Source organism: Mytilus californianus, unplaced genomic scaffold (assembly GCF_021869535.1).
Source record: "Mytilus californianus isolate M0D057914Y unplaced genomic scaffold, xbMytCali1.0.p SCAF_1, whole genome shotgun sequence".
Classification (NCBI taxonomy): Eukaryota; Metazoa; Mollusca; class Bivalvia; order Mytilida; family Mytilidae; genus Mytilus; species Mytilus californianus.
The window spans coordinates 48,589,571-48,602,478 of record NW_026262581.1 but is presented as its reverse complement, the minus strand read 5'-3'; the positions used below and the strand labels follow the sequence as shown (position 1 = coordinate 48,602,478).

General features: G+C 31.6%; 1 protein-coding gene across 1 annotated transcript; it reads left to right on the top strand.

Moving 5' to 3' along the window:
• Nucleotides 1-587: 587 nt before the first annotated feature.
• LOC127722308 (uncharacterized) lies at nucleotides 588-12,395 on the top strand. Its single transcript, XM_052229232.1, has 4 exons — nucleotides 588-643; nucleotides 1,820-1,888; nucleotides 2,155-2,873; nucleotides 12,339-12,395. Exons 2-4 carry the CDS (start codon nucleotides 1,831-1,833, stop codon nucleotides 12,393-12,395), a joined length of 834 nt encoding a protein of 277 aa, XP_052085192.1. The 5' UTR covers nucleotides 588-643; nucleotides 1,820-1,830.
• The last annotated feature ends 513 nt before the right edge of the window (nucleotides 12,396-12,908 follow it).

Sequence of the window (12,908 nt, the reverse complement as noted above, 5' to 3'; positions counted from 1 at the left end):
GTCATCTTTTCATCGAAATCCCCGATTTAGGCCTGCCCAGCATTTGAATAGAATACCAAGCAATGGGTTTCAAGCAAATCAATTATTAAAGAATAACGTCCATACCATGAGGAAATAAAAGGCTTTATGTTAGTTATTATTACAACAGTACAAGTCTCTGATTACAACGAAATTAATAACGTGCATATTTAACCAGATTTGTCAAAAAAGTCAAAACGATATTTCGTAATAACTACATGTATTATTACATAATGACAAATATGTCTGTTGTAGGACATTTTTTCACCTTTAGTACATTTTAAAAAATAAACATAATCCACAATTTCATAGAAATAAGACATGGTGACATTAAAGTTTATGATGTCATGAAAAATATGTTTGTTGTAGGAGGAAACAAAATGTGTTATTGAACCTTAGTACATATCCTGATATATGCATACTCCGTAATTTCGTAGTACTACGACATCGTCGTGACATTTAAAGTTTTTAACTATAATTAACGAATTCATCATTTGCGGTTTCGTTACAAATGTTCTTGTGTGCATGTCAATCATAAACAAAATATTTGATACGGTATAAAAGAACGATTTTGAAGCAGTGAAACAGTATTCACAAGAAATCCTTCGAATAACTTCAAAGAAAGGTAAGGCTTATAGGTAACAATTAATTATGAATAAATATGATAAATAAACAAAACAATAATACAATAGTGACAAAGATAGTAGGAAATAAATCATTATAGAATTAGAATTTATTAAGTTTAAAGCATTAGGATAATTCGATACTTCTAGAGAAGCATTTGCTCCCTTGGCAGAACGAAACAGTTCAATTTACTTTTATAAAGAATAGTATAGTGAAAGTTGTGCATTGTTTACATTTCTGTAATAGAATAGTAAGAAAAAAGTATTATAACCATAAAATGCTTCAAACTATATTTTAGCAACACATCTTATTTTTACTGCCTTTTAAAATCTATCGAAAATGAAAACCAGACCAAATTAATTTTTTGAGATATTGAAAATCAATTTAAGTGATAGAAGTTCGAGATTTATATTTTGCCTCATTCCTTTTCTTTTTAAATTTGTTAACTGGTAAAACTATTTTTATCATATTTTTCAAACTTTTAAAGTCAACCGAGTCTAATATTGTATAATAAATTGAAATTTATATTTTAGGATTAATTGCTCCAATTCCTTGTCTAGAAGTTGTTATACTCTATTTTTTTTTGTATGATCAGCTCATCGTGGCCGGTATTAAATCGTGGATTTTCAAATATGTTTGGCTTGAAAATCACAGAACATCCATTAATTGTCGAATCGATCATCTGACTTGTAAATATTTAGGTCACAATGTCCATATTGAGTTTGTTGTTTCGGTTTTAATTTTCAAAGATATCCGTTTTTAAACAATAAAAGTCGAGATATAGACCCCCTTCCATATTTTTCTATTGAGTCTTCTATTTTCAGAATAAATTTTATAAAAGCTGTTTTCAATCAGTAAATTTCAAAGTTTTGACGACAGTGAGGTTTTTGTAATTAACATAACAACGGCTTTTCCAGATATAACCTTACACAATATTCCAATTTTGAACAATTTATAGCTCGAAAGCAAGCACAATAAATCCTACAATTCGGCTTCGAATAAAGATATTCTGTCATTTTTGTATACCCAAAACATGTATAAATATCGCTGCAGATTGTTTCTAGCAGATGTATAGTAAAAACATGTAAATATGAATATAAAGATTGTGTTAACTGATTCGTATTTAATAGGTCAATTATGATTTTCTGAGAAACAACGTTCATCCTGTTAATTTCAGAATTCTTAGAGATGATGAGATTCCAGACCATTTTCTTATCGATGGCAGTGACCACAATGATAGTAGCCGGTAAGAAAATGCTACTTTTTTTTCGAGATTTATAGGCTGTTTTAACGAAAGTATTTTCGATGTTGAGATAAATACCTTACTGCAGAAAATTAAAAAAAATATATATAACTAAAGTACATAAGAAATATTATTACCAACATTTACAATTTTTTTGTGAATTACAATGTAAAAGTAAAATGATATAAAGATAGTAGTTAACCTGTATTGTATTTTGTATTACTTGTACTGTGAAGATTGTAAAAATTATTCTATGTTTAATCTTATAGCATACTCACCAACAGAAAAGCATGCAGTAGACATTCATGGAGTGAAGAAGATTTTACAGGTCGAAAATACATCTGGAAGAGCTATAAACGGGCGTCGTGGCAGCGGATCTCTTTCAGTACTAGATCTTATTGATGCAAATAGACGAGCAGGATCAGGAGCAGTTGGAACATCTCATGGAATAGGAAACGAATTCATAACACGTGGGTCATCCGGCAGTAGAAGATTATCTGGGGGTTCTGTTGGAGGCAGGACATCAGTATCTGAAATCATAAGAGGCTCCTCAGCTGGTATGTCACGTGCTTTCTCTGACGATGAGAGTATCAGTAACTGTCATTATGGGTGTGGAGGAGATAAATTGTGTCGTTCAGGACATAAATGTATTCACAATGGATGTAGCAGCTACTGCGTCGAAATTTCTTCTGGAAGTATAATTGGTGCATCTGGATTGTCCGACTCTATAAGAAGGGAAATAATTAGAAGTTTATCATCTGGTTTCACCAGAGTTTCAAGTAATGATGGTCATTTATCCTCTGGCAGCAGAATTGGTTCATCTGGTCTGGCTAGGGATTTGGAACTATCTAGCAATGATCATTTGGAAACAATAGGTAGACGTCGTGGAATGTCTGGTCATGCAGGTTCTGATGTTCTTGACGCAACCAACCTTAGACGAAGTGGACTTGATGTATTAGACACAGTTTCTTTAAGACGTGGTGGATCAGTACGTACTTCTGGTTCAGGGGTCGTTTCTCAGTCAGTAGTAACTGGAGCAATTGGTTGCAAAAAAGAGTGTCTTGCGGATGGAGATTGTCCAACCAACAAATACTGTGCAACTGTTAATTGTCACATGATTTGTCGAAGAAGGCCGTCTAATGGATACACACGATAAACAGTATATCACCGAAATCCAGACTTTCAACACTTATTTATTTTTTTTATAAAATAAAATGTTGCATTCAATTGATGTAATTGTATATTTTCCGTTCTACAATACAAAATATTGATGATTTAGGCGTCAAAGCAATCCTACTCAGAAAATTTAAAACAACGCAAAGATATAAGTACAGATAATAAAAATAATACAACAATTGAAAAAAGTTTGGTGATTTGTATTTATACCGTTTACTCTTAACTCAAAAAAAATATCATAACATAAACTATGAGAAAAATGTAAAACAAAGCCTATATAAACACTTACGCCAAAGCAAACACAATGCCTTGACAAGTTGTACATTGATTTGCATTCTGAAATAGCTACTAAAAGTTTTTTTATTCTGGAAACGTGATGAAAGCTAGGCAAATCGAGCAACAAAAGATTCCCATAAAAAACTCAGAATCAGTCAAAGACATTAACCAAATAATCTTTGTTTATAAAAATAGGTATACATGAAACCAGAATAATGTCATAGAGTAATAGAAAGAAGTTTTGGGATATATTTTAATTGCGAAAATAGTTTACCTCAGGAAATATTATGTTTATTTGTAAATTTATGTACGTACACTTTTATGGTCGGTTCTTAATATTTAAATATATATGAAGTATTTATATCTTACTATGCGGTATGGGTTTTGATCATTGTTGAAGGTTTTTCGGTGACCTATAGTTGTCAACTTCTACATCATTACGTCTCTGATGGAGAGTTGTCTCATTGGCAATCATGCCACATCTTCTTATTTTTATATTTGATAGACAGGTAAAAGGGTTCCAGAAGCCCTCTTCGAGGTTCCATATTTGATAACTACCTACCTGACCTCACCGAAATTTTTTTTATGGAAATTTAAGAGTATCCATTATTACATTTGTAAGCAAACATACAGCTAGTCTTTTATAGCATGACAATAAAAATAACACTTCACAGTTTATCTGTGCTTCTATATTTATATGGTATAGGAGACTTTTTTTTGGTTCTATTTCGCTGTAGAACATGAAATTAAATTTAATGATGAAGTATTGAAAAAAAACCATCGGTTTATATCAATGAGTATGGTGAAGATTATGTGTTTAGTTTGTAATTGATTAAAAAAACTCAATCATCAAACGGTTTTATGGATATAAAAAAAGAAATTTTGTTCAATTGGGGAAATGACGGAGAACAACAATAGATATTTTAAACAAGCGGAAATGAAATTTGTATTTTGCATACTTTAATTCGTGGCCAATCAATGCCAACAAACTCGAAAAGGTCTTAACACTCATCCTTTCATCGCTGTCCTTAGGTGAATGGTATTCTCCTTGAAATGACGTAGAATGTACTTTCAGTTCGTGCATTTTCTGAAAGCTAACACATTGCTCACTCTTTGTTAGGTAGGCAAAGGCGGAAACAATGGTAAACTAATGGTTACTTTTACAAATTAAATTTGAAACATCGACTTTTCGCTTAGCACTCACTTACAAAATAACAAATTGATGTTTTCAACCATTGTTGCTGTCTACATCGATCACTGTTAAACTTTTATAATGTACCCACGGTTTGCACTGCAATTGTGCCAAAAAGGACTTTTGAAAAAAAGTTGAAATCCACGGCAAATCAAACGTAAAAACACGATAGATGACAAGTAAAACTACTTCAAAAAGTATCAAAGACGAGTCAAACAATGAAATGTATATAAACAAAACAACCAATAGATATAAGAAGATGTGGTATGAGTGCCAATGAGACAACTCTCCATCCAAGTAACAATTTGTAAAAGTAAACCATTATAGGTCAAAGTACGGCCTTTAAACACAAAGCCTTGACTCACACCGAACAGCAAGCTATAAAGGGTCCCCAAAATGACTAGTGTAAAACCATTCAAACAGAAAAACCAACGGTCTTATCTATATTAAAAACGTAAAATACTTATGAACCACATCAACAAACGACAACTACTGAACATCAGGTTCCTGACTTAGGACAGGTGCATTTATAGCTTACTATGCGGTATGTCCTTTGGTTTGAACTGAAACCGTAAGGTCCCTGCAATGGTTTACGCAATCCTTTCTTGTAAGGTGAATCGTTGTCTAATTGGCAATAACTACATATCCTGATATTTAAAGGCAGATAGTGGTTTACCTGTGTTATATTTTGTATTATAATGTACTAGTACTTGATTTGTAAAGATTGTAAAATGGTACGAACGGAAAAGCATGAATTGTGTCGTTCAGGACATAAATGTATTCACAATGGATGTAGCAGCTACTGCGTTGAAATTTCTTCTGGAAGTATAACATGTATAATTGGTGCATCTGGATTGTCCGACTCTATAAGAAGGGAAATAATTAGAAGTTTATCATCTGGTTTCACCAGAGTTTCAAGTAATGATGATCAGTTATCCTCTTGCAGGAGAATTGGTTCGTCTGGTCTGGCTAGAAATTTCGTCCTATCTAGCAGTTCTCATTCGAAAACTATAGGTAGAAGCCGAGGAATGTATGGTCATGTAGGTTCTTATATTCTTGACGCAACCTACCTTAGAAGAAGTGGACTTGATGGCTGATATTTTTGTTCGAGCATATTGTTTTTCTTTAATTGTTAAACATTTCTTACCGATATAATATGTTACTTTTATTATTCTTCCCTTAGTTTATTTATTTTGTATTTACATTGTGTCATAGGTCAAATTTATTTGTTCAGTGTATGTTCAATGGTGTTAATATGTCCTTTGATTGAGTTAAGCTATTTCATTTGATATTTTATAGTGTGTCTTTCTATGTTGTGATGTTACACTATTGTTTCAGAAAAAGGGTGAAGGTTTGGTACCATTAAAACGTTTAAACCCGCTGCATCTGTTTGCACCTGTCCTAAGTCAGGAATCTGATGTTCAGTAGTTGTCGTTTGTTGATGTGGTTCATAAGTGTTTCTCGTTTCTCGTTTTTTATATAAAGATTAGACCGTTGGTTTTCCCGTTTGAATGGTTTTACACTAGTAATTTTTTGTGGGCCCTTTATAGCTTACTTTTCGGTGTGAGCTAAGGCTCCGTGTTGAAGACCGTACTGTGACCTATAATGGTTTACTTTTATAAATTTTGACTTGGATGGAGAGTTGTCTCATTGGCACTCATACCACATCTTCTTATATCTATTGGTGTATTAGACAAAGTTTCGATAAGACGTAGTGGATCAGTATGTATGTGTGGTTCAGGGGTCGTTTCCCAGTCAGTAGTAAGTTGAAAAGTTGGTTGTAAAAAAGAGTGTTTTGCTGATGGAGATTGTCCAACCAACAAATACTGTGCAACTGTTAACTGTCACATGATGTGTAGAAGAAGGCCGTCTAATGGATACACACAATGAACAGGATGGTATCGAAATCCACATTTGACACACTCAATATTATCTTTAAATAAAATTAAATGTTGAATACCATTTGCAGTTTTTATACGCCCGTCAATTTTTGACGGGACGTATTATGGTACACAAATGTCCGGTGTCCGTCCGTCTGTCCGTCTGTCTGTTCGTCTGTCAGTCTGTCTGTCCGTCTGTCCGTCTGTCTGTCCGGCGTAAACATGTCGCACCGTAACTTGATAATGACTTATCCAAATTTCATGAAACTTAACATAGTTGTTTCTTTTGATGGTCAAATGATCTGTATACTTTTTGGTGAAAATAAGATTTAAACTTTTTGAGTTACGGGACTTATTAACTAAAACAGGTGTGTGGTTTTTTTTCACATGTCGCGCCGTTTCTCAAAAACAATTTATGATTATTGCTTAAAACTTTACACACTTCTTAGCTATATTAATCTTAAGATCTGTATACTTTTTGGTATGATTCAAAATTTTATTTTAGAGATATTGAGTATTTTGTTAAAAAAGGGGGAGGGGATTTTCACATGTCGCGCCGTATCTCAAAAACAGTTTATGATTATTGCTTAAAACTTTACACACTTCTTAGTTATATTAATCTAAAGATCTGTATACTTTTTGGTTTTGATTCAAAATTTATTTAAGAGATATTGAGTTTTTTGTAAAAAAAAAAGGGGGTTTTCGCATGTCACGCCGTATGTCAGAAACTATTTATGCTTATTGCATAAAAATTCACACACAAGACGACGGGCGTATCATGCGCTCATGGCGCAGCTGTTTATTAATATATGTTGTATTTTTTCATCCATTTTAGATATATTTAAAAAACGAAAATCAAACAGACATGTTATAGACGTCCAGAAGACAGCTACCAATCACCTCAATAAAACATGAAAAAGAGTCTTTAAAAGTTTTTAGTCGACATCAAAGGATATGCTTCAGTATTGAAAAAATTACGATCAATTACACCGGAAAATGTTCAGAAAAAAACTCATGTGCTAACATACATATGTCAAAAAATTTTGTGACTACATTTAGCTTTACAAAAAGTGTTCAATTTCACATTAACACAATTTAAAAGAGATCAAAATATATCAAAGCTTTATTACAAATTGAATCTTGTATAACACAGGGTATTGTAATAAAAATCAGTTAAATGATTACAGGTCTTATGTGAGGAATGTTGTTATATGTTAAAGAATTATACAGAATCGGTCTTTAATAGCATACAAATACCTGTGACACTTTAAAATGTTGCTGCGCCCGAAACTTCTATCTTTCTACAACATACAATATTCATTCTGGTTCTATTTCTCTGTAGAACATGTAACCAGGATTGATGCTAAAGCATTGACATAACCAGTCGACTAAGGCCATAACCGGTTTAAAAAAAATCTCATCAATCAAACGGGTTTTATGATATTACAAAAGTGTTTTTTGCTGATGGGAGTTATGAGGAAAAACGACCGAAATCACAACTACACAAATTTAGTACAATCTGAAAGGAAATTGGTATTTTCTTGCATACATAAACTGGTGGTTCATCGATACAAACAAACTCGAAAATATCTTAACCCTAAAGCGTTTTTTGTCTTTAGATGAATATTATTTCTTTTAATATTACTTAGACTGTAATTCAATACGTCCATTTTTGGAACGTCAACCAACATAATCCCGACTAATATAAGACAAGTAAATACAGACATTTAAGGTAATGGTCACTTTTAAAATAATTAATTTCAATCATCGACTTTTATCATAGCAGCCATTTAAAAAAACAGAAGAAGTGCTGAACCGTTATTGTTTTTTCTACATCTATCACTGTTTTACTATTAATGAGGTAACCACTGTTTCTTTAAGTTAACTACATAAACATACAATAGCAGTTGTGTAAGAAACGACCTTTTTAAAAACAAATTGATGTCCACAGCAAATTAAACTTTACAACATTTCAAATGACAGGTAAAACTACTTCAAAAAGTATGAAATACAAAAAAATACCAACAATACCGATGCAGAAAAAAAAAGTACTTGGGACAGCAACACAAACAATGTTTAATAAAAAAATAACATATAAAAAATATTCATCCGACTTATTTCGGGAGACCTCGGATGCTCTAACAAAGGTAAGTATTTTCTTTTCCTTAAGTGGTACAAGAACGATTGAAACCTTCGCGAGATACGACGTCGTCTTTAGGAATGAAGCCACTAGTTCAAAGTTATGAATGCTTTCTTTGTTGAATTCTGCAATTTCAAGCATTCATAGCTATTTTGTCTAAAGTTCGAATAAAGTGACAACCATTTCATGTCAAAACTATACCTTATCCTGAATTTTGCTGTAGAATTCGATATACCTTTAATTGCATATTAGGGTGCACCGAAGTTTGATAGTACGAGTTCTTCTGAGTTGAGCGAAAGAGCAAATATGCCATCTTATTTTTTTTGTTTCATATAAAAAATAAATTATCATTCGAAAGAAATATTCAAAAAGGGTTCTACAGTTATCTCAAGTTATTAAGCCTTCATTTGATACCAATTAATATTACCGATTTTTTTTTCTTACTGACAAAGCAACAATTTGCGTAGAACTATTTTGTTTTCAATACGTTCTACTTTCTTGTATGTTTTTTCTGATCGGGCCTGAGTTAGTGATCATATAGCTATAACAGAACCTAACTTGCTATATTGACTTATGCTTTACTTAATTGCATTCCATGATCTATTTCTAGCAAAGAAAAACACATAAAGCATTTGTCCAAACACTGTTTTGCTGAATTCAGCTCAGACCAAACGAACTGGTAGTAATATATGCCCAATAAAAACTTACATTCATTGATAAGTTTGTCCCCTCTGTTTTTCTGCAAGTTAGATAAGGGATGTTTTTTGGTAAAAAATCCATACGTTTTTATGTAATTACATTGATCAACAAAAGCAATTCGTGTTATTACCAGTTGACAAATTGATAAACTGGTTGAAGATTGCATTTCAAGTGAGATTTATGAATTCATATAAGTATATACCAATTTATTAAGTCTATAAAATGATACAATATAACGAAACCCAATAAAATATGGAAAGTCACATGATAATTTGACATGTCGGTCCAGAGTATCATTCCATATAATTTTGCAGTTATTCCCAATCAGTTCAACCTTTGAACGAAAGATTTATTAATTGGAACAGTTTTAAATAGCGTTTTACCTTAGATCAACCAGAAATTGCCCTGACATGAATATTAAGTAATGTTTACTATGCAATCTAAACAGCAGGATGTGTCACCACAATATTTCGTAGTGCCAGAAATTATAGATTACTTTACCACCACGTTTACTTTAAGTTTCAAGGAATTGTACTTAGTGCCAACAGATTACGAAGTCATGAACTGGTATCTATATGTTTGAACATCGTTGCCTTAGTCTACCCACGGATGTAAAGTTAAACATGTTATACACATACTTTAGAAAATGTTAGATAGTTGTGTTGAGAATGATTCTATTCTATTTGATAAATATACTTTTCATTTTTAAGTGCATGACACAAGACACTTAGTAAATTGTTCTAACATGAACATGATGAAATATACAAATATAATGAACCTATTGATATGATTTGATAGCTTTATAATATATTTTGTGAAATGAGTTATATTATTAATACTAACATAGTGAATTGAGTTATATCTTACTAAACAGTGCTTCCCTTAAAAGATAAGCTAAACTGAACAATACTAAGTTCAAAGCCATTAAATTAGTAACATGTTACAGAAAATGTGCAATAAAGAAATTGTAACAATGAAAAAAAATAAAGAATACTATCTTTATGAATACAGAGAGCTTAATGACACAACTGTACACTACAATGTTTTTTTGCAGACCTGTTGTAAAATACCAATTTAGACGTTCAGATTGGAAATTTAAGGTTTACTATCTATCAGGAAAAATGTTAAAAGGAACATGTTGATGAAATTAAGATAAATTTAAATAAGTTAGTAAAAAATATTTCTTTAGCTCTTATGAAGCAGAATTAAAACAAAATATTCTCATAGAGAAGAAAATAAATTAAAAAATATTTCAATTTCTCTTTCTAACAATTGACGCTCCTTTATTTGTTAGTGAGTGCTAGTATTTCACATTTATCAAGGATGTGTACGTTTTTTGTGGGGTTCGTGTTGTTTATTTATTAGTTTTTCTCATTTCGTGTTTTGTGAACTTGTTTGTCTTTTCGTCATCTTTCTTTCTTTTTTTTTATTGCAATTGTTTTTTTCATTTTCTTTCATCTGATGAGTTTTTTTTTTTGTCGCCGTGGTTTTCCCCCAATATAAAATTTTTATATCTAGATTGTTGTCTTCAATTGATACTGGTTGAAATGATGTGCAGCAACAACAGTTTATCAATGTGAAATTACATTATCCGATTAATAAATTACAAATTAAGGTAAGACACAAAATCTGATTTAAATATTAAGCTTTGATTATATCGAAAACCATTTTACATTATTTTTGATGGCTGGATGAAATTCGAATCAAACTTCTACATGGAAATGAAACTTAAGAGGTTTTTTTTCTCGACGTATACCTGTTTATGACATTGTCTCGCCAAACAAAAAATGAAAATCCCTAAAATGTTGTCCAAGATCCAAATCTATCTGAGTTAATTTTCAGCAATGAAATGTAGATACAGGAGTTTGTATAATAGCTTTTAAGGTTTGATTGATACAAAATTTAGAACAAAGCAAAGCTATGTCAAATAATGTGAGATTTTAAATTGTATAATGGTCACACTGTCTAAATGATTTAATGCTCTTTAGCTTTCTATTTAATCTGGTCTTCCAGCAATTTTAATTTCGATCATCACAGATGAATGATATGTAGATGAAACGAGCGTCTAGCGTACTAAATTATCACCTGGTATCGTTGATGAGTTTGAATTATGAGTTCGACCTTAATGTGAACAAAATCAGAATTGAGAAAGTTATGAATGAGGAGATGTAGATGCACGTCTAAGAGATAGCTATCCATCGACAAAAAAACCAATAATACATCTTTAGGGTAAGATATAGTCTTCGACAAAAGACAGGTGCCCACAAATTATGTTGAGCTCTAAATCGTCTTGTACGGATAAAAAGGGCTAGTTAAAGTTAGAAAAAGTTTTCTTTCTTATTGCATGACTACTACATATTTATCGTGTTGCTGCGTTTTACCACAACTGGGTCGAAACCACTGCTGGAAGACGTTTTATCCCCGTGGGTATCATCTGACCCCTTATCATCTTACCATTATTGAGATAAAAGATAATTGTTTGAAACTTTACATTTCACAAAAAAATGTTACACAAAGACAAAGCTGACAGTAGCCAGATTTGACGCAATTTTTTTTAGGAATTCTTGGTTTTCATTCTCTTTAAATTTGTAATTAATTTTCAATTGAGCCCTAAAATCAAGCAGTGGCTTTTCAAACAATTCAACGAAAAAAATAACACCGTCTATAAGGAAATAAATGACTTCAGTTCATATTATTTTTTCAAACTGTACAAGTCTCTGGCTTCTACCAAATATATAATGCGTTTATTTGAGAACATTACCAATAGGTGAAAGAAACATTTCATAATACGTAATATGTTGAAACACGTGTTTGATGTAGGAGGAAACAAAATGTGTTACTGACCCTTAGTACATTTCTTTAGATGACATAATCTGCAATTTCTAAGACAACATGACATTTAAAGTTTCAAATATGATTAACGAGTTCATCATTTGCGGCTAACTTACAAATTTCCTTGTGTACATGTGTATTATAAACAAAATAATTGAAAAGGTATAAAAGGACGATTTGTTAGCAGTAAAACACTATTCATTAGAAATAATTCCAATTGATAGAAACAAAGGTAAGAAATTATTAAATATTAAACAGATTTTCTCTGTTTTAGAATCTATCGGAATAGATAATCTGACTGAAATAACTGTTTGATAGATAAGCAATAATAAATATACGAAGTTATGTTCCAGTCTGTAGGGTTTAAATACTGTAAAAAGTAAATGTCTATTTCATACTAAGACTTGACAATCAATGAATGTTATGCAAGTTCGAGATGAATAATTTGCTTCGATCCCCTTTTCTTTGAATGTTAATTCGTGAATCGATAACTTATATATCTTTCTATTTTGTAATATCAACCTAATCTCTCTGAAAAATAAAGTTGTGGTATAGATTGAAGCTTGATTTATACGATTTATTGCTCTGAATTTTTCCCCAGATTTGTCTGTAAATTGATTTCCTTTTTATTTAGCTCTTCAACCCCAGTATAACACTTTGAATATTGAAATATTGCTTCGAGAAACACTAATAAGACATTAATAGTCGACATACGCATCTGTTGCATGAATACTGGTACCTCTTATAATTTTATTTACATGTAGGACACACTCTTCACATTCAGTTTGGTATTCTGTTTTCTTATTTCGAAGATATCCCTTAGAAAAT

What these genes read in the sequence shown, in the direction of transcription:
- LOC127722308 (XM_052229232.1), top strand. Translation starts at nt 1,831, where the DNA reads ATGATGAGATTCCAGACCATTTTCTTATCGATGGCAGTGACCACAATG. An exon ending in GACCACAATGATAGTAGCCG is followed by an intron (nt 1,889 to 2,154) that starts GTAAGAAAATGC and finishes TTAATCTTATAG; the next exon opens with CATACTCACCAACAGAAAAG. An exon ending in CTTTAAGACGTGGTGGATCA is followed by an intron (nt 2,874 to 12,338) that starts GTACGTACTTCT and finishes AATATTAAACAG; the next exon opens with ATTTTCTCTGTTTTAGAATC.